Below are 23,430 nucleotides of genomic sequence, written 5' to 3' on the forward strand. Positions count from 1 at the left end.
TCCTTTTTTTGGCACATAAATATGATTATCATGTCAATAGAAATGACAGGCTGATGCCTTTTAGGTAGTTTGATAACATCCTTCCCACTGTCTGAAGCATAGATGTTATCCAAAACACTGTAGATTTAATTACCAGATTTCCCCTGGGGATTTCTTAAAACTCAAGGTTTTGCTCACCAGGAACCATCATATTTTTCAGTTTTCTCAAGTCTATCACCTTAGTAAATAAATAAATAAATAAAATACTGTTTCTCCCTAAATATTGCTACAGACTTTCAATATAGAAATAACATTCCTTAAATAAAGTTCTTTAAAGGACTTACAAAATTAAAATACTACCATTTACACAAACCTTTTATTCTATACCAGCCTAAGATCTGTATTTAAAGCAAATGCTTACTAAATTCCTAAAAAAAATTCTAGTACTGTAGTAAATTAATAGTGCTATTATAAAATAACAAGGCCAAAACCTATTTTCCTGCTCTGCCTAATTATAGAAGCTGATTAAAATTCATTGTAAAGTTTCAGCATAAATCAACATGAACATCAGAGTTCATGATTAATGTTATTTTAATGAACACCTAAGGAATTAACATTTTGCCACTAGAACCTTGCTGGGAATTTTTATGTAAGCTAAAGCGCAGCGTGTACAACTGTGAAAATCCCACATGGCACAGGGCTTATATTCTACTTCATCAACATCAATTTTGTATGTAAATAAATCATTCTTAAAACTGTCTCTTTAGATGGTTAACTACAATGCAGCCCTGCAGCGTGGCAGCACATGAACCCGCAAATGGAATCCATTCAATTCAGCCAGTCTTGTTGCCTTAAAGACCTAATACATTCATAATAGTGGACACTCCCAAGCGTCACCAGGATAGATACGACACATGTAAGGGTAATAATTTACAAGTGAGCATTAATGTTACATTAGTGTAGAGTTTCTTTGGATCAACATCACAGCCTCATTAATGCCACAGAGCTAAAACAGGATGCAAGTTATTGCAGTAAACATCAAAGGGTTTAAAAACGATCAGTCATATCATTTCTTTCTGAGCTTTCAGAGAAGACTTCCCACTTTGCATTCCATAAGAAATACACTTTTAGGGTGGATGCAATTCAGCAACAGTTCAATCTACAGTCTAATCATAAAATGATCACACCAAGGAAACATATTTCAAAGTCAAATAACTTAGACTTTGCATATACTAATTCGCTGCTCCCCAGAGAACAAAAACTCTTCAGCTAGAGGGATGGGAATATTCATTAATAACAAATGATCTGTCACTTCAGCACTGTGTACTTCAATAATTTCACTAGTTTTATATAAGTGTGTCATGATGCAGGGAAAGCCATTAACTGAGGCATTCATTCTGAATATACACTGTTGTCATTTGTTCTTTCAAAAGAAATAATGAACAGATTTATTTTTCTACTAATGATGGCACACCTCCCTTCCACATTATGCTGTTGGTTACTTGAATTTTTACTGCCATAGAACCTGTGACTAGACTTAACTGTGCAAATATTATCCAGAAGTCTTGTTTTCAGGAAAGGCAAATATACAGGTATTAATGGTATCTTTGACAAAAAATAAATTTAAATATGCAAGTAAGATCCAGGAAGACTTTTTTTTTCCTGAATCTCCTTTAGCATTGCTGAGTTGGTTCATATTTCTTCTCCTTACACTTCTTCAATGTACCTCCTGTCTAAGCTCTCACGGTCACAGTTGAGAATGCCAGAAAGAAAAATCATTCAGGATCAGTTATTGGAAAGAAAAAAAAAAAGAGGAAAAAAAATGTAAGTATTAAATGCCTTTCAGCTATCCATTTCACAGCTGAACAGGTTTGCTACCTACTGAGCACATTACAGCTCATTTGACTCAAGTGGCTTTTACTTCATCACTGGATCTTTCAAATATAAACTCAAATATGCTATAACATGCTAATAAAAATCAAGCTTTTTCTTTCTACCACTACTCAAGGTGTTCTTTGCACCCCGTAGCCTTAATACACATGAGTAATAGATTTCAGAATAAACTGTTCCTCATTCACTTTCATCAAGTGATGGCAACACAGATTTTAGAAGTGAGACTGAAAGGGGTGAACTAGATGTCCTTCTCATCTCAAAATAAAATCAACTTTCCTCTTACAGAACTCTGGCACAGGCTGCCCAGAGGGGCTGGGACCTCCCCATCCTTGGAGATGCTCCGACCCCAGCAGGACACGGTCCCGGGCAACCTGCAGCTCTAGCTGCCCTGCTCGGAACAGCCATCACAGGAGCCTTCCTGCCCTTACTGCAGCCTGTGAACTGGCTCATGAGCCTGGCACGTGGATGAGATTTCTGGATTTACTGAACATTTCTGACTGCTAATTTTCTAATGATTCTGTGATAGTCTACACAGAATCTCACAGAGGATAACTGGATCCCAGAGAGGCATAAAGATCTGCCTCTGTTCTGAACCTCCGGATCAACATCTTGGTTTAAATTTAAAATGACAACTCAAATGTGTTGTTTCCAGTCTCACATAAAATCTAGCGTTGCATCTCTTCACTCACGGGAGAACTTTTGTCTTGTTCCTTCTTTTCTTCTCTGCCTGTGTGCATTTTGCCTCGACTTGGGAAGTTCTGCTTTTTCCTTAGCAAGAGAAACACCCACTCAAATTAAGTACTGATTTCAGTTCACTTGCACAACTAAATTACATTCTAGGATTCCTTCGTGTCAAAGGCAAAGATCTTACCAAAAAGCCAGTATTACTCGCACAGAAAGAACAAATTAATTTGTGCTTCCAGAAATAAGCATTAATGACATATTGTAAGACGTAGTGTTTGAATTATTCTGACAAAATTCACAGAAGATGATATACTAAAGCATTCCTAATACCACAAAGCCATAATAGTTACTGGACTACAACACTCACATCATTAGCTCACACTTCAAGAGATTTAGATACATAGATAATTTCCAAGGCTCACTGTCATAAAGGCAATAATTTGAAATAATTGGAAATTCATTTAAAAAAATTAAGTACTATGATGTTACAAAAGAAATATTTTTAACACATATGTAGAATCAAAAGGTCAACCAAGTTGAAATCGTATGAATTCCTCCTCCTCCTCAAAGTTTTAAAGCTGTCTAACAGAGAGGACTTGGGAGATAAATAAACAAACCAGCAACTAAGAATGAAGATGAAATGTGGTAATTCTCAAAAACAACTCGAGATGCTTACAATTACTACTGTTGAGAAAACAACAATCTCCAATCGAGATGTCCAAAAATGATTAGCATTGCACTGAAGAACATTTTCTTCTCTGACCCAGGCTTTGCCAAATATTTCCAACCAGAAATAAAAAAATCTATTTAGAAGAAGGGGTAGATGTATAAACAAAATGGTGAAAAATGGGAAGGAGAGAAAGCAGTAAGAAACAAGATAGAGGCAGCTGTAAAAGAGCCCCATGGAAAGAGCAATAGATAGGCACAGATCACAGCAAGACAGAAAAAAAAAAACACAGCTAAGAGTTATTTCTTCAGTAATCCTCAAGTTCATGTTTGAGACACACAAGCCCATTTACACATTTTTTTTTTTTAAGAAACAAAGAACTTATATTCAGTCCAAATAAAACCTTGATTCAAAGTCCCAAATATTTTAAATAAGATAGGGAAGAAAAACAAACACAGTAACCCTGTGAAGACTTTTGATAAAGTCCTTCCAACACCGTATTAAGAAACCTCATCAACTAACAAGTAGAAGTCAAAGTCCAGCTATATCCTAAAAGGTAAATAACAGATGACTGAAGTGTGAAAAAGAAAGGTTAACTGCAACATCCTGGTGTTCCTGGTGTTGTCAGGTGCCTCCACAGTCAACTACTACTGCTTTTTGATCAAAGCACCAAGCAGACAGTGATAAATGTTGGAGTTCTGCAGATCACACAGAACTATTGAGTTTCCTTCAAGGCTCAAAGCAACTCTGAAGAACTTCAAGGACTTAACGAAGCAGCCTAGCTGGCCCTCACAGGAGCAAATGAAGTTAAGCAAGCACAACACGGGAAGGCACAAACCGAGCTGCTGCTTCACGTTCGCGGTGCCCGTTCAGACGTGGGCTGCGGGGACGGGGCAGCGAACACTGCGATTCTGCAAGCACCTCGTTTTCCGGGGCTGTGGCAGCCGCCGAGATGCTATGTTAGATCAGAAGGATTGCACAGTAACACAATATACATCAAGACACTACGCTCCGAGTTAATGCGCCGTTTCAGCTTGAATGCTTCATTCTGCTTGGACATCTCAGAGTAGATGCATTACTACTGTTCTGACAAAACAAGCTTTTACTTTGTGGCAGTAACACTCTAAAATGAATCAGTAAAAAAATATATATATTTATATATAAATACACACACAATTTTCACTTTTTTGAACAGCACACAGACAGGAGAGAAAAAAAAACACAATCTGCGGTACTCAGCTTACAAAATCCATATAAAAATAATAGCTTTGCAACCAAATATACTTGATTCAAGGATGACAAGTCAGATTTTGTGGGTTGCAGAACCTTATAAATCTTTTTTGATTTCTTCTGGAGTAGAGGGAAGAAGCGAACTGTTGAAGGAAAAGATGATAGATTACATTTGCCTGTGGGCAACAAGGCTTCCTACAAGGAGAACCTGCACAGGCTATGAATAGTTACAGACAGCTACAATACACAGTATGAGGCCAAGAGAGACATACAGAGTCTAGTCCTTGGCAGAAACGCTGTAAAAAAAATATTGATTAAAAAAGAGGAAGGAAAACAGGACGAATTCTCACTTTTTTAAAAAAAAAAGTTTTTTCTTTTACTATTTTGCTTGGCTTAAACACAGTAGGCCAAATCTCAATTTCTTTTGTAGTCTTACACATTGCAGAAGCAATGAAATTCCTTCTGGTTTGCAGGAATTCTTCCGTCTTGCAGCATGAGTGCTAATGAAAGCAGAAAGTAATAGCCAAACTGCACTGCGGAAGCATGAAAACAGTTAAAAAGACCTTTCACATAAAATAGATATAAACCAAACTGCATTTTATTAAAAAGGTGAAGACTGCATTTTATTAAAAAGGTGAAGGGTATTTCCAAGGAGGACTACAATAAATATGGGATTCTCTATATTCAGCATACAACAGCACTGACCCCAGGCTTAGAAAAGCTCTGCAGAACAGAGGTAGAATTCCTCTACCTTCTCTTTAAAGAGACTCCAGCAGGCTTTGAACCACTAAAGCTATGTTTTATTGCAGCCTAATCCTGAAAGCGTGCAAGCTCTGTCCTGCTGGATAAAAGAAACTTAAAATCCATGTGCTAGGCAGCCAGGCTCTCCCTGCATTCTCTCCTGCAAGCTTGTTCCAAGGCTAAGTATATTCAGTGCTTTTTCAAGATACAGACCCACAGTCCACAGATCCCCAGGAAAACTCTCCTCTCGCCAGCCCGAACCCAGCTTTTGAGAACAGCAGAATTCCTACCAGCTGAGCACACTCCTCCCACAGGAAACCTGGGAACCTCTGTTCCCTGTGGAAAGCTGCTCCTGAAGGAGGAAGCCCATGGCAAGTCAGCAGCCTAGCCCCTCTGCGCCGTCACCTCGGGCAAGCAAGCCCAGAGAAAAATGATACTATCCATCACATCAACCCAGAACAGCATCACAATTTATATAATAGTTCATAGATCAAAAGTGTCAGAATAAGTTCAATTTTTCTTTTTTTTGCACTTTTATGAACTTCAGGCTATTTTCTAACTTGCCTTATGTATTACTTCAGCAAAAGCTAACAAGGTATTGAATGAGAATTCATTAGCAGCTGGTCAAGTGTAAACAGTGCATCAATCATTTTTATTTCCTTAGCATCAGCAATTTTAATTTCAACTCTGGAAAACCTTTGAAATATTATCACATAAAATAGTGATATTTGATGGTATGGTTTTAGATTCTCAAGCTTATTGGAAAAAGGTCAGTATAACATATAATGAGGCCATTCTTTATATATAACCAACAAACCTAATTATAAAAAAAGTAATGAAGCTTCTTCAGCTAGAGCAGGCAAAAGAACTACAACCTATGCTAGAAGAAATCCATTGGTGTGTAGCATAAAGCCCCTCTAAAAGTTTTAGAAGAAGCGCAAAGCTGCCTACTTTGCTTATATTTACATGGCTGCTGCACAGTATTAAGCAAGTGTATATTGTGGGTTTTCTTATATTCCAAAAAACAATAATCTCAAATAAAGCTGTCCAAAAGTGATTAGCATACCACTCAAGAACATTTTCTTCCCTGACCCAAACTTTGCCAAGTATTTCCAACCTGGAATACACCTTCACTTACTACGGAAGAGCTTTTCAGCTGCCAGCAGGAGCTGTCTCTTCACCAGTCAAGGCCCGAAGCCCTGCCCCACACTTTCGTGCTCAGCTTTCCCACAGGGGAACGTGGGCTGGCGTTTAGCAGAAGGCCACAGAGAGGGGGCCCCGCTGTCCTCAGTTACCCGGGCTGTGACCCGCACCCCCACAACGGCCCCTCGCCAACTGCCAGCCCACTCAGCAGCTCTCAGGGCAGCACGGCCCCAACGGCCCTGCACCAGCAGGGACCAGATCATCACAGAAATGTCCCTTCTGCTACTCTCCTCAGAAAGTACTTGCGGCTCCTGCCAGGGCAGCACCATCCACACAATAAGTATACTCTCTATTTCCTCAGCCATCTTATTAATGAAATATTGAATACACTAGGACGTAGGGCTGTCCTTGCAGAACCGCATTTTAGTTAACTATCTCAAGTTGACCCACAGTAAGGTAAATAGCAATTCCCTATGCTGCTGCCGAGTGCACTTCCACTTAGCATTACTTTAACCATCCTCCTGAAGTCTTCTCTGGGACAACATGGAACATCCCCTTAAAAGTTACCTTATATGTACTGCCTCCCTGTTATGCACTACCAGCTATTCTGTTAAATAAGGAAAACCAAATGTATTTTAAAACATTGTGCTGGCTGTTTATCACCACCTTCTTATTCAGAAATTTTTCACAATCATCTTAAGATTTTCTGTGGCATCTTTCTGTTTATCTAAGTTATGACAGGACCAACTGATATATCACCCAGTTTATTGCCATTTTTCTTTTTTATTGTTTTTTACTACTACTCTTTGGATTCGTGATCCATATTTCCTCATGATATTTTTCCCAAATTACTTTCAATGCTCAGAATTTCAGCCTCTCAACTATTAAAATCCACTAGTTACCTCTCTCTTTTACTGGATAAAAGAGAAGTCTTTGATGCCTCACAGACACTTGTTGGAGATGGCGGGTTTTCCGCCACAGACCATCTGCACTGGTAGGACCGGGGAGCAAGGAGCCACCCTGACCTCGGGACTCCACACGAGGAGCCTCCTTCCTCCAGCCGAGGCAGCCCTGAGGCCCGCTGGGCAGGCGAGGACGGGGCTCCCCCCAACGCCACACGCTCACCCCGGCGGACCGCCGTGCTGACGGGCAGCGAGCCAAACGCCGCCACACTTCATTCCTCTGCAACTCAGGAGCCGTCCCCGCTGCCAGCTGGGGAATACCCAGGGCAGGGCCATATCCCAGTTGGTGGCAAGCAGTACCTGACTCAGGATCACAGGCTGCCCTACAGATCTGCATCACAGATATATGCAGGCTCTGTGCTATAATTACAAATAAGAATAGGAAAAAGAAAAGTGGCACTAGCTGTTAAAAAAAATTTAAAAGAACTAAGCCTCCTAATTACTACCTCTTCAGTCTCCTTATTTTATTTCATTAAGTATTCTTTGGGCTGGTGACAGTATTCCACTAAAGCTGTTCATATCTTAATAAAGACCAGGCATCTAAAAAATGCCTTTTACCAAATGGCACTTTTTCCTTCCCTAACTTCAGCCCTTGTGACTACATCATTGCCTTAAGGACATTAGTTGTGTAACTTTGAGAATATGACAGTGAAATTTTAGGTGTATTACAGAGCAGAGGTCTTCAAACGCTCCCATAAAGATCCCACAACTTCCCTCAGACAAAAATCTAAGTGAAACACAAATGTTAACGTGAGAAGACCACTGCAGGAGGAATGGAGGAGAAATACAAAAATTAATGGCAAGTTAATGGCAAATACAACAGTTAAAAGTGCAAAAAACTGCATCTCTTTCAGTGTCCTGCCTAGGATGTTCCCCTGTGCCACATCCATGGGTACACAGAGCTGCAAGGGCAGCTCCAGGCCCTCAAAGACGACAGGGGTGACCTCCTTGTTAAGACCAGCTTTTTGCTCCTCCGTGACCGCAAGCTGCTCAGCAAAGCAAGGCCAACGCACTGGGTGAACAATCTGCTTCCAGTAGTAACCAGTAGCAGCCTCCTACTCAACCCTAGAAAACTGAGGGCAGCGAAGCAAACGTCTCTCTAAAAGCAGAAACGATTCCCTTGCTCCATTTTCATCAGCTCCCAACAGCTGCCAGCTCTCCTTTACCTGGAAACAACTCACTAATACCACCGATTTACCAGGATAAAGATTTCACCATAATATCATCAGGAATTATAAATATTTCTGTAATTCTGTTTAAACAAAGATATCTTTCAGGGAGGAACAATAGCTTAAATTACAACACCTATTATAGTTGAAAAAAACAGACAGCTTTTAGGACTACGATCCCTTAATTGGTTACCATCATTTCTTAGATTATACTGGCTAAAATAACATTTTAAAGGAAATAATATAAGGCCTCCAAAGAGAAACTTAAGAAAGCTATTTCTATTTTACCCCAAAGAAATATAGGCAATATTGAAAAATGTCACTCCTTGCACCTGATTTTTCAGAGCAGATGGGCTTGCCAATAATTTCCCAACATGCTGCTGCTGAAGACTTAGCTACTTCTTCAATTTAACCAATGCACAGATAAGAGATATTATCTGTTGCAAAGGATATAAGACACACAGTTAATGACAAAGGACAAGACAATTATTATCTGCAACACTGTATAGCATCATTCCATTTTAGACAGGTGGGTTATAAGGAATCATTAATCATTCTAAGAGAAGTGATTCTGCAAATTGCTTAACTTCTATGGCACTTGGACTACCTTACAGAAAACAAGAAACAGTGACTTATGACGTCCAGTACCCAGGCATCAGTTGTTACTTTCAACTATTTCTTAGTTTTAAAGAAGTAAACAATGACAATATCTTACTAATTATATTCCATAAACCTCTAGTATTTCTGATTAAAATGTAGTCAATAAGACAGTACCTGTGTGCCCTCCTGAAAGTTTGACTCCGCTCAGTAAAAATAGTCACAGTGATGGTTGCAGTTTTACCACATAATGCTTTTGTGCATGCTCTTTCATGTTCTCTTTCTTGCAAATAGCAGTTATCACTTGAATCACAATAAAGACCCCAATTGAGAACAAAATTCAAAGTTCTTTTTGCCTACAGCTGTTCAGAAGTGGGCAGATACAAAACTGAAAATAACCTTGTTAGCATCAGTCAGCACTTCCTGAGCTATCCTAGAGTGTTTTATTGGGAAATCTTGCTTCTGCACATGCACAAGTGAACACAAGAGGCAGCTGGCAGAATCCAGGAAATTAGTAAGCCTCACTTTTTTTTTTTAACCTCCAATTAGAAAGAAAAAGTTTTGAAACACTTGAAATCCAAAATAACAATAAACTAATTTCCCAGCCAATGGTAGCAAGGAAACAGTAGTAGACAGGAGAAAGAGAGAATAACATTGTTAGTAAAGCAAAACATTTGCTGTTTGTGTGCATCTGCTCTCTCACATATATATTGCTCATTTGCGCACATGCAGAGTGAGCAAGAGAAAGCAAAATACAGCCTTTTTTGCTGTATTAAGAATACTAATCAAACTTCCAGAGAAGGACTTACCATGACCTCCAGTTTTGCTTTTCATTAACTCTTTCCAAGAACGTGCATCACCTTTACACTCCTTAATTTCTCTTACTTACATGGATGTCAAATTGATCATTAACCTTCTTTTCCACCGCAAAGACCTTTTATTAACTATGTTCAGTACAGAAGAACAGGAGGGATTTCCTTTTCTAGCTATATCTTTTTACACAACAGAGAATTCTTACTAACAATATTAAGCTTTAAGAAGAAAAAAAAAATAGATGCATTACTACTTAATGGAAAAGATAATCCCAGATTATTGCTGAGGGGGGACTCCACAGCCCATCTGGGCAACCTGTGCCAGAGCTGAACCCCCCTCAAAGGCAACAAGGGCTTGCTTGGCTTCAAGTAGAACTGCCTGTGCTTGGGCCTGCTGCCTCTCGCCCTGCCTGGGAAGCACTGAGGACACTCTGGCTCTCTCAGCTCCTTCCCCATTGCTGAGATTCCCCAGGAGCCTCCCCTGCTCCTGGGTTATAAAAATACTTTTCCTTGTTTTGTTTAGAAGTTTAGAGAAAGGTTGGGTTTGCTCTTAATTTGCCCAGAATACTATTTTTTCCACTAAGAACACCCTAAACTACCATAAGAATTGTTAGGTAGACCAAAAGTAAATACTTCCTAATTCGTACAAGAATAACATTTAGAAATAAATTTGGTCCGCAATCGTCTGTCATAAACAATTAAAAACCAGTAGAAATGCCTGCTGGAACACTGGACTTGGTATACTAGCATTTAGAATAGTAACAGAAATGACATACTAACGTTTAGAAAACTGATCAGCCTTTACTGCCCTGAAGAAAATAGGAAAACAGTCTAGAAAAGCCTCATGTAGTGACAATCATTTTGCATAAACTGTGCAAAAAAACCTGTAAATTAAAGACCTAGCTAGATGTTAAGTGAACATATCCTTCTAATATTTATTTGTAAGTCTTGTTTATTACCATAATCAAGGATTTATTTCATCTTGGGGAGAGAAAACACCACTTCAATGAAGGTTCCCTGAAAAAAATATTAGTCTTCAGCAACCTAATATATTTCCAGTGCTGTCAGGTATAGCAACTACAAATTACCAACCATCTTTCTGAATCATCCTCTGCGGAGCCACACGGCGCTCATCGCCCTATATTACTTCAGTGCAGGCCTTAAGTGAGGATTCCATTAATCCTGGAATAGCTGCCTCGGAATCGCTAAATGAAAAACAGGGCTTAAGAACAGAGAAGCTTTCATTATCTTTGCCTAGTTCATGTGCATAGATCCAGGTTCCTGCAAAGTCTGCAATGCCATAAATAGTCAGGTAAATTTAGCTGCAGCTTACTTTCCAACTATAAATCTATTTGTGAATTCAGTAGATTACTTTCACCTTTCAAACACAAGAAATCTTTTTTTTCTTGAACATTTAGTTTTAAAGGGAAAATGAATATGAAATGTTTGACAAAAGTAACATTAGAAGAATGATTTTTAATTTCCCCAGTACTGCGCGTAAAACATAACAACACCTACCATAAGAGTGCTAACTGAAGCACTCTGGCAACAGCAGCAGCAGCTATGCTTTCCTGTAGAAGCACCAGCATAACATGCCATAAGGGCATACTGATTTTTACTGAAATATATCTTTTGTTTTCTCAAGACAATGCTCAATAGTCATTAAAAAAGACCCTAGGTAAGAAAAATCAGATAGACACTTTACATTCACACATCACACACTCAAGTTCATATAGCTTAAATATTGCTCTATCGGATTCCTCTAGAACAAAACTCTTGTTTCAAGAATTTTGAATATAAAGAGGACAGTAAAGTGCAAGTATTCAAATTCATTCTGCTTACAGAAGGACATTCAAACACAGACTCTGACTGTAGATATTCCTGTATGGAATACAGGGGGGAAAAAATGAATTTTATGGGGTCAGTAGTTCACCCTCTGCTCCAAGACGTAATTAGCTAAACAGAAACAAACCTTGGCAGATGTTCAGCTATTCTGTTCTTAAAGATTTTAGCTAGCAGTCAGCCCTCAGTCTCCCTTGTTAGTCTAGTCTAACATGAGACATGATACCAAGAGATGATCTGTGGGCTGGTTATCTGGCAAGATCTTTCACTACAACATTTTAAATGTACAGCAGCATAGCCGCTTTGTATAGAAAGGAAACAGTAGCTGGCAGGTACTGAAATGATGAAGATTCAAGATTTAGAATAACTGGAAAAATGCATTCATGAAGGAAAGTGTACATTCCAAATACATTTTCAGCATATTATAAAAATGCTCATATTAAACTACTCGCTACCTCCTCTTCCAAAATATAAACACAAATAGCCTCAAAGAAATGAAATTTAAAATAGCACATGCTACATTTCCTGAAATGGTGCATCTTCTATGAAGCCTGTGAAAAGGTTCATGTGTTTGTTCATCTGATTGATGTGTCTTTTAAGACCAGGACAGCAGGAAAAAAAGAAATAGAGTGGCTAGCTGCTTCTAATCGTATATATAAGGATAATAAAATTATCCCCAAAATGGCTGGGCATATATTCTATTATGTATCAGTTGTGTTGCTTTATTCTGGGCCACAGGAATCCATGACATCTAAGACTTAAAAACCCTCCTTAATAAGTTTGTGGCAGAAGTTAATGAAAAGGAAAGGGAACAGGGTAAATCATAGGCCTCTCCTGCTTCAGTTAACATGGGGAGAGATTAAAAAAAAAGCAGCAGCAGCAGCAGCCCTGGTATCAGTTCTGACAGCTGTGAAATGGAACCATATCTAACACTATAGTGCCAATCTGCTGCTGATCTGCTGAACCCAAATAATCCATTATTCACATGGCTGATTTATATTTGCAACATTAATGATTCTGCTAGGCAAAGTGATCTAGAACAAGGCTAGAAGGCACCTGAGAAGAGCAGAAGGTGGGGACCCTTACAGGAATGAAGAAAGCAAGCTTTACCATAAAGAACGGTGAATATGGTATGAAGAGAGACTGGAGTGTTTTTGCAAGTTTGCTTATTATTTGATTCATACACATCACACCAAGAGATTCTGTTCTGCCTCCTAATATTATACTTACCAAGCACCATTTTTTTCGCATTCATACTGTTAAATATTAGTAGTCTTCTATTTCTGTACCTGTAATATATGGATGAAAAGGGACAACGCTCCAAGTATCTAACAGAGTTGGGCAATTCTTTAAATTAAAAACATGAAACATTCCCTTTTAAAGCTGAAAAACATTTTCTTCAGCTTGAAACAAGTCTTTGGGGACAATTTTTGCAGTTTGCAGAACTACCAAAATGTTCCCCGTGAGCACTGAAATGAGAAATCCACTGCTCAGAGCAAGAGTAAGTAGCTTAAATGAGAGATGCACTGCACCACTGTGATTATAAACTGAAGTGTCTTGTCTTCTCTCTACCTAGGGAAGTGGTAAAACCTTCTGCAGGAATCCATAAAGCACAGGTCAGATGAAGTCTGAGGAATCTCAGTGTCCATAAACTTGGAAAATTACCATAAAAATGCAAGGAATTGTACCAAAATTATTTCATCCAAAAATTGAGACAATTTTACATAAGAACCAGTTAAGAAACAGAGATCTTTCAAACACAGAAGGAAAATCAAGGAAATCACAACCCATGACAACTGGCACTCAGTATGCCACCCAAGCATAGCCAAGAAATAAACATCCAACCCACATCCATAGTAAGATGAGAAGCAGATACAGCCCCAACGCCCTGAAGCAATCTTTCAAAGGAAAGGGAACTGGAACCCACGAAAGCAGCCCTCATCTCATGAGCGCGTCCCAGCTCACCAGCACCCACCCGATCCCTTCCCATTCACAGCCCTGTTATCCCTGCTGATCCCCCGGGGAAACGTCTCTCTCTCTTGTGACTGGGAGAAAAAGCATAAAGACAGAGCTCAGGAAACCAGTCAGTGCTGCTGCACCCTGATGTATTCAAAGCTTTTCACTTTAGAGAATGAGCAGAGACAAGACACTAGTTCTGGCGTGAGGAGAATGCAATGCAAGTGATAGCTCCTATGGATCCGCTCGTCTCCACACACTGCAGTATGATCCTGCCATTGATAAACTGCCCAGTTTCACAATACTCATTTCTGTTACTTGATGTCCTAAAATATAAACATATTCCTTAACAGGATATATCTATCAATCAAATTCAAAGAGAATAGTAATAATACACAAATAATCCAGCAATCCTGAAAGAAAGATTGGTGCTTTTCAGAAGAATTATAAATACATTTGCCCTATTTTGCAATTTACTATTTGCCTGAGTTACTTTGTGAATAGAAAAGCTTAAGCTTCTTGGAGACAGAATGGGTCTTTATTAGTGTAAATAACATTTTGCTTGAATTTTCATTGCATCACCTCATTGTGATACAGCCGCTGTGAAAAGCAGCCACTTACATAAAAGGCAATAACTGTTGAAAAGATGTTTTTCCTGGCTTTCAGAGACAACTCTCAAGTTTTATCACTGACATCAATAGGCCCTTGATTTCACTTGATGTCCTTGAGGCTTATTTAGAGACTTAGAATAATTGAGAAATAAAAACAAAGCATCTGGGAACAAAAAAAGCTACATCCCTTACACTGTTTCAAATAGTTGGGAGGAATTGTTAAGTTCCTGTACATTTGTTTAAGCACTGAGGGCTAATTTCAGGAAACAGACTTCGATGACACAGATGATGCAGCACTCAAAGACCCAGGGGATCTGGATGTCACCAATGCCAGTGCAGTTCTCAGGCTCCTGGTGAAGCAGCTGCTAGAGAAGGATTTGCCAAGGTGCTGCTTCTGGAGCCCAATGTCTCCAGAGCAATGTAGCGCCCACTAGCAATTCTTTCAGGCAGAAAGAATTCTTAAGAAAATCCATCAAACCAACACACCAGGAAGAAATGACCACTACATATTTAAAAATAAAAATAAATAAATAAAGTCCAAGCAACTGGATACTACAACTCACAAGAATTACTAAGAACAACTAAAATGACAATTTTTTCCACTTTAAAGCAAGAAACGGACTTTCTTCCTTTTCACTTCCTTCATCTGTGTCCTTGCTATCTTGTCCAGGCACTTTTCCTTTTGGTCTTATTTGAAGAGCTGTTTCCTAACCCTCTGAAGTTTACACTTCCAGTTGGACAAAGGATTCTTCACTTCCCAATAGCCTGCACTAGGGTTACTAGGAACATGGTTCTTTTTGAAACAGAAAACACAATCCCAGCTTTGTTCCAGGAGGCCAAGGATTTAAGACTACATGACTTCCAGTCATTCAGTCTAACACAGGACACAATTCCACTAAAGGGTTCTTGCAACAAACCTGTGCTGATCTTTTGGGCTGATACAGATTGCTAAGCACCACATTTGTATCCTTCCATGTTCCCTGTTGCTTCCAATGATGTCTTCCTTATTAAACTTTCAGCTTTTCATCAGCAAAGCAGATCCACCCTAGAGCAGACATCTGCTACAGACAGCTGCTGCAAGAAGGTATCAAAGACCAACATCCCTAGCTAACCATAGCTAGAACATTTCACACAGCTGACCCACATTTAGAGCACCTCCGGAGAGGTTCAGGACTTTCGTTCCATCCAACAGATACACTACAGATAAATCCAGAGTTAAAGAAAAAATGGGAGCATCTTTATCTGCCTAGGGACTGAAACAGCAACTTAAATTCATAGATAATGGAATAAATCACCTGTATTTTTTTCCCCCAAATATGATGAATAAACTTGACAAAAAACCAGCAAGTAAAATACCAGGGAAATGAAGAAACCTCTGATATCCCTAGGTTGCCTTAATCCCTAACTCTTCATTTTCCTAAGGAAGGAGGCAACAGCCTTGCACTAGGTAAGCAGGATGACTTACAAAACAGAAAGGAATTTTAGCTTCAAAAACAGAAATAAATGGCTGTATCATACAATTATCGTCGCAGTGTGGCAGATGAATCAACTTGACATATATTTAGATAAGAACAGTGTGCTTACAGAAACAGTTCCAGAGAAAAGGCATGATATTAACACTATGTACGCATATTAATAGCATCCGACTCTACAGTTTTTTCATATAACTGCTAGACACAGAAAGGGCCAAACCAGCTATTTAAATTTAGCAATATTTTTTAAAAAACAATGAAACTCTATGGCTTTTCAAAGATCTACCAGTGAGGAACAAAGAGCCATCAGGGAGCAGGGCCTGGAGCGCCTCTCCCCGGAAGAGAGGCCAAGCTGGGAGCGTTTAGCTGGGAAAGTGGAGGCTCCTGGGGGATCTTAGCAATGCGGGAAGAGCTGCTGGGCGGGGGTAAAGACCTGAGGGAGCCTGACTGTCCTCAGTGCTTCTCAGGGCCACAGTGAGAGGCAGTGGGCACAAACTGAGACACAGCTTGAACCTAAGCAAGCCCTGGTTTCCCTGGGGGGTGAAGTCCAGCACAGGCTGCCCAGAGGGGATGAGGACTCCCCGTCCCTGGAGATGCTCAGACCCCGGTGCAACATGGTCCTGGGCAACCTGCTCTAGCTGCCCTGCTTTCAACAGGGCAGTTGGACTAGACAGTCATCAGAGGTACCTTTCAGCCTCAGATGTATCCTGTGAATTAGCTTATAAGCATGGCAGGTGGATGAGATTTAAGGTTTTCACAGAAATGGGTGAGGTTGGAAGGGACCCTCTAGAGATCAGGTGGTCCAGCACCCCTGCTAAGCAGGGAGCACATGGCACAGGATCCCATCCAGGCAGGTTTTGAGCATCTCGAGAGAAGGAGACTCCACAATCTCTCTGGACAGCCTGTCCCAATGCTCTGATTATAGGACATGGACAGATTACTTACATTTAGACAGTTACCATTTAAGTTGTTGTATCCTATAGCAACAAAGATAAAATTTTAGAACTCCAGTCCTCAAACTCTAAGAGGAAACTAGGAAGCTAAATGAGGAAAAAACTCTTGTTGCTAATCTCACCTAATTACTTCTATTCAATACTTATCTATACTACAATAGGTTTTGAAACAGACATTAAAAAATAAAATAGGAAAAAAGTATGGTTACCTACGTTATTCATGTATTCAGAAAGCAGGTCTTGGAGAGCTTGGCGGATAGCATTGCACTCCGCAACGATACGTTCTCGATGGAAGTCACGTGTGCAGGAAGAATCTGCTAGCAAAGCAGCTCCGCTAATAATAGCTTCCAAACGTTTCTCTAGCGATGGCCTTATTTTCTCTTCATTCACTACGAGAGGATCCAGGACAATTAAATTCTGGAAAATATTAGGAGTATAGGCAAGAAAAGTCAGCTCGTTGAAGTCTCTGCTTTAGCTGCTATCTGCATGACCCACAGCGACATTTTGTTTTCCAGACTTCCGACCACCCCCTCCTGTTTGATGTAGCCAAACTGCTGCTGAGGAGCAAATTCTGTTTTCCCCAGCATCCAGGTCATCTGCACACAAAGCCAAGCTCTCTCTGCCATTCCAGCATGACCTGTTCCAACTCAAGAGCCGCGTTATCAAATCCTCCCGGCCTCACGCCAGCCCTTCAGTGGCGCTAGGAGCGGTGGGTCCCTTATAGAACGGGCAGAGCGAGGACTCAACTACCACAATGGTCACCCACCTTCTCTGTTTGCCCCTAGTAGTGACACCGTCTTGCGCGCTTACTTCGGCACCCATTAAAAAGAAGAAAGGCATCATATACTAAGCTCATAATGCCTGTGGACAAATATGCCCCCCGTGTGTGTGATGGTTCCTACTCAGTACTACTCCATCTTTTATCCAAGTATTTTGGACCAGAGAGTCAGTTTTGTGTGAAAACCTGTAGGCAGTTCAACACCTTCAACATTTGGACTCTGGGAGACCACAGGCACCTCTGGATTCAACAGAAAAGCAGCAGTGTTTGCTCATAGCTGAGATACACTATGTTGGATTAGCTGAACGGCCCAATTCTGCTTATTTGTAATCAGACTGTGGCAGAAAGTCACTGCTGCTACTTTTAAAAGATTGAATAGACAAAGTGCAAAAGAGTAGCTTCGGTTCAACAGTTCTGCTTCCAAAGGTCCCAGGTAGAAGTGGGACCTCTTTTCACCAGCTATGGTAAAGTCAAGGAGAGGTGGTACTTTGATAGAATGGAAAAGAAAGTAAATTTGTGCTCCACCCCAGATGGACTTTTTTAATCAAAGTGAACATCTGAAACTGTTGTTATTGTCCAGATCACTCAGCCTAAATTCTCTATAAGTCTATTTTCTTATCATATCCATTCGCTTTCAAAAGAAATATTAAACAGGAAAATTACAGCATATATCTTTAAGTGGAATTCATATTGTGGTTTATAGTTAGTATGATAATTTGAGGCACTGCCTAGCCTATAAAACTCAAAGAGCAGAGAAACTGCTCTATTACAACACCATGAGATAAACAGCCAGAAAAGGGGACTTCAGTAACCTTGAAATTCTACAGTTTTGTTTCTAACAACAAATTCCTTTGCATTATGTATGAGTTGGAGAAAGGAAGTCTGTTATGTGTTCAGTCTTCCTTTTTCAACAAAACAAATAAACAAATTCACCAAAAACTGTTTTGAAACAGCTGGAAGATTCTCCAACAAAACTACAAAAAAAATGGATTTCATAATCCAAATATTTCTTTTGCTTTAAGAAGGTCTGGTGAAAAAGGCTGAATACATGGCCCCAAACCTGCAGCTGTAGAGAAACTAATGACCATGAGAGGAAGAGCTCCTCTGCCAGTGAACCCCCGTGCACGGGAAGCAGTGCAGCCAACAGCCACCCACTTCAGCTGGAAAACAGAAACAAGCGCTTCAACAGCGCGGTTACGTTCCTGCTTGCTGTCTCACTAGTCTTCTGATCCATGAAAAACAGGAATCATAGGTATCCAGCAACATGGTTGTATTTCCTGACATTTGGGGCTCACTTACATAATTTGTGTTTTGGGGCTCACATATATAGCTTACCTTTATATAGTATTTTGTCATCTGGTAATTAATTGCTCTGCTGGAATGCCATTGCCATCAAAGACCATGGATCAGACGAACGAGCTGACAGAGGGCTTGGGCATTAACTGTATTTTGTAGAGAGATCTCTCTCTCCACATGCATAAGCTCCCAAACCATTGAAGTACATTCAATAACCTGCACCTAAAAGCTCTTTAGTAGTTCTTAATAAGGCTCTATGCTTTTAGCATTACAATTCAATGTTTAATTATGTATGGTGGTTATATGAAACCTTTGAGGAATTCTTGAGAGCTCTACTGATTTAGCTACCCTGTTTTTACTGGTGGTTTCCTCACCTATAAATCCATGTTTACTTTCACACTGCCAGCACTGGCAAAGCAGGAATGGCATTAAAAAACATGAAGATACAGGACTGTTGGGTAAGCTCCTTGATACAGTTCCACAGTATAAGCATTTAATGAGATTTGTTCCCAATGGACTGTTTACTATGCCAATTTATTTCGTGGTACTGTCTTTCTAAGAACAAGATAGAGTAAAGGTCCTTACTTTTTGGGTCCTTAGTCAAAAGGACTTTCTTTAAGTGCAATCATTTAATTCATAAAATCATTTTTACAAGTTAAAAGATCTGTAAGTTGTGCTTTACCTAACTCATACAGTTTCAGTTCCCACCTGTGTTACTCAAGTAAAAATGAATTTAAAATTCAGTACACAATAACATTTTGTAAGTCACGCTTGTATATTCCTATGTTTCTGAATAAAAATGAATTCAAAGGAAAAAAAAATCATTATTATCCTAATTCTTAGATTTGAAAACAATATTAAATTTAATGTTATCAGAAAAATGATTTACTAAAATGGCACAGCATGAAAATGTTTAAAGAAAAAAACAGGTAAACAATGGCTCTAATTTAAGTTAGATTATTTGTCTTTCAGGGTTCCACTGTAACAAATGATATACGATGCACAAAATTTGGGTCATTTCTTTCCCATCAAATAATGATTACTGATTTGCAGTTGTAATTTTAAAACCTAATGAAAGCAGCAATGAAGACTGAAATAAACAGTTGGAATCTGTTCTTTTGGGAAAAACATGTCAGAGATTCAACTTTGGCCATGGTTGAGAGGTCTGTTTTGTTTAATAAAGCCACTACAGGAGCAGTACCATACATGGACTCCAATGCATTTTTTCTTGTTTTAATCAAAAATTTTAGGCAAAATCTATTATCATCAGTAATAACACCAATTTATATGAATGTGTGCCAACAACACTGGAGTTCCAAGGATGTAATAGCTCTGAGTTTTTACAAGCAAAAAGGCCCATATTTGCAGGTGTGTTTTATTGCTCTGGATGGTGTGGGCCTGCAGCACTCACAGCAGCCCAGGAACACGGTCCGCAGCCTCGGCCTCCCCGCTGCCATTTCCCACGTCAGCAGACAAGGAGTAATGACTCTGCTAAGAGTCCCAGGTGCCATCAGGGGAAAAGGACAAGCTCTGCAGGGTGCCTAGCTCAGCAGACAAAAAGATGGCTTTCTCCAAGTGTTTGCTTAAGTAATGACGGCAGAGACACCTAGTTTATGAAAGCATAATGATTATATCAGTTAATGGAATGATAAACAGAAATCTATTTGGTTTCCAAAACCTTGCATTATATAAATTACATAATGATCCCAACAAGAAGTTTCAAAATAAAGAATTTTATATTGTATTAAACTAGTTCAAATCTAGTTAGGCCAATGGTGGTTATCATTCTCTGATAATGTCTATTGTCAGTTTTAAACAGAATTCATGACTTTTGCCCAGATAATTCAAGGACTTGTTTCCATCTCCACCTTTAGTGATACGCTCAGAACTAATTCATGCCTGCCGTTCAAAAGAAGCCAAATATTGAACATATACGAAGACTTAATTCCAAATTGTCTTGAAGGAAGTAATTCCTCCCAGTGAAATAGTTTATAGTGATATAGTTTCACTAAAACTAAACAAAGCTTCCTTTTTTAACATCTTTTATCTGCCACTTATAACAATAGTTTTTTTTTTAAAAAAAAATCCAAAACGATGCAGTGTTACACGTTTACGCATTTACCTACCTCGAGCTCATCAAGGGCTCTTCCTAGAGTAGCTGTGCAAGAGGGAGGTTGTCCCATTTCATTTCTGACTCCTTGGGAAGCATTTGAAATTACGTTGAGAGCACTCTGTATTTCATTGCAGATGGAGTCCTTGCTGGCTGTAAGGGATGCCACATCTGAATGTTCCAAGCAAGCTGAACATATTGAATGTAGAAGCGATGAATTTTCCTTCAGACTTGCACGTGCTGCAGCAATTTCATCTCGCTGGTTGCTAGTTTTCAAATCCTGTAGGCAGAAGAACATGCTGTTTTTTTCCAAAAGTACTTAAAACTGACAAGTAATATATAAACATATTTTTCTATCTGTATTCTGTCTAAGGAAACATTAAGCAAAAATTAATCAAAGATTAGGAAAATGGACTATATCTACAGTACTTACAGTTAAATTTGGGATCATCCTTACCTCACGAAGAATGAGCCAATCTTATGTAAAACAACCATTCCCATTTTTATTGTGTCTAATAATCAGGACCAAAATCCATCCACATTTTGCTTATTCTTAAGCACAGTTTTCCTATGGTAGCTCATCTCAGGACTAGCCTGCAAATTAGCTGTCTTCTCACAAGCATTTCCTTCTTAACAGGCAACAGAGAAGAGCAGTGGGTGCAGGCAGAGTTAAGCAAGAAATCTGTGTTTGTGCTTTTAAACTACTTTCCTTCATTTACATGCCTGCCCTATCAGCACAAATCCCAAGCACACTGTAGAAAGGAGCAAGTTACCAACTTTGGGGCAAACATATGGGGCAGCATCAGGACTGTAAGGAGCCTCCCAACTCATCCTGTTTTATTCTACACAAACTTCTCGCTCTCTTGTTTGCATCTTGTCCCTTTTAATCAGACTAGTAGATATTCATCAAATGGCTTGGATGAAAGCAGGAATTAAACTCAGAGGTAAAATTTAAAAAATAAAAAAGGAAGGGAGAACAGCGCATCAGAACAACAAAAGCCTGCGGCACTACTTGCAAACAGCAAGACACAATGAAGAGGGTATGTCAAAACATGTGCAAAGCTGCAAGCAGTCTGCTCCCAAGCAAGCTGAAATCCTTCCAATTCATACCCTTAGCAGGGCATCAGCCTCTATATGTAGTATTTACCAAAGCATCTCAGCATCTGCTTCTCAGTGTATAAAGTTTAGGATGAAGAAAAGGACATTGAATATTAAATGTCAAGGAAAATCAAGGGAAATCAGTGCAACACTTCAGCCCAACTGGCTGCTGTTAATCTTAGTTATTGACAAGAGGGAGCTCTGTCTGTCTCCAAAAACAGTAAAGTTTTACCATGAATAGGAAATCTAAACCTGACAGGCCCACAGCAGCGAGCCAGTAACGCGGTATCCATTCTCAAAACTCAGCTCAGTATTTGGTTTAGCAGCACCCACGAAGCCCCACGAGCAAGGAGCCAGCACATATGGTACGTGCCCGGCATTCCTAAGGGCCCCGGCATGGGAGCGCTGGGGCAACGAGGGGCAGTATCTCCCACTGCTTCCCTCCCTTCGCCTTCAGAGGATGCGCCAAGGCAAGAGGACTTGATCCCCCCTCCACGCAGCCACTCAGCTTTGCATCCCAGCTCCCAAAGAAACCAGGTGCCTTCCCCACGCCATACAGAAGCTCCTGAGCCCCATTCTAAGAAACCAGGCTCCTTGGAAGTGGAAGCGATTGAAGGCTTCACTGTGAGATTTAAGAAAATAGCTACAGACTTGAGCTCCCTAACTCTCAGCTAATGGATTTAGCTATTACATTAGGAAAATAAACTGTAAAAAGTGCTAACCATTTAATTTTAGCTGACAAGTTGGGAGTAACTCTCACCACAGAGACCACCTGAGAAATAAATTGAGAGACGTAAAAGAAAAGCAAATCCAGAAAAGCAGTGTGCTAAAAATACCCAAACAATAGAACCAGCAGGGCAATATTGATTTATATCTTAAATTACTTTCTCATCTGTCTACTTTGTGCCAAGAAGTAGGGAAAAAACTCTATAGGAGTCATTCAAATATAAGTGAAAGGGCTGATATTAAGGCATTATTAAAACCCCAGCAAGTATTTTCTAACCATTAAAATGTGCATGCAGTGATAAAAGCACCCAGGCCAGTACCAGAAGTTCCACCAAACAACGTAGCATACACTATGGCTGCCTGTAATACACAGCTCCTGCAAGACCAGGGCAGAAATACTACAGCTTCTCCAAAATGATTATGCTGATTTTTTTTCTGTTAATTAAGTCTGTGTAACCCCTATGCTTGGCTTAGAGGCCAGCCTGTTGCCAAATTCTTTACCATTACAAAATTCATTATCAGTACAAAAATAACAGTAGAGCACCTACCACGAGGATATTTTTTCCTGTTGTTTAAAGACTGTTACAAGTGCTGATGGATCATTTCTCAACTGCATGTAGGTAGAAAACAGACAGGACCTCAGATCAGAAACGTTCCAAACAAGCCCTTACTACTCCCCCTTTTTTTGCTATAACATGCTCCCATCTCCAG

The 23,430-nt window shown here is 39.7% G+C and overlaps 1 protein-coding gene across 1 annotated transcript in view; it reads right to left on the reverse strand.

Moving 5' to 3' along the window:
- The window catches only part of CTNNA3 (catenin alpha 3), a 363,859-nt gene that overhangs the window by 253,795 nt on the left and 86,634 nt on the right, over nucleotides 1–23,430 (reverse strand). The window contains exons 6-7 of the mRNA XM_088525182.1: nucleotides 20,912–21,175; nucleotides 16,925–17,128 (exon numbers count right to left, since the gene is read on the reverse strand). Of these exons, the coding sequence (XP_088381308.1) occupies nucleotides 16,925–17,128; nucleotides 20,912–21,175 (468 nt within the window). The remainder of the gene's footprint in view (nucleotides 1–16,924; nucleotides 17,129–20,911; nucleotides 21,176–23,430) is intronic.

Source organism: Tinamus guttatus, unplaced genomic scaffold (genome assembly GCF_059628265.1).
Source record: "Tinamus guttatus ecotype Peru unplaced genomic scaffold, ASM5962826v1 Tinamus_guttatus_pri_ptg000023l, whole genome shotgun sequence".
NCBI classification, from domain to species: Eukaryota; Metazoa; Chordata; class Aves; order Tinamiformes; family Tinamidae; genus Tinamus; species Tinamus guttatus.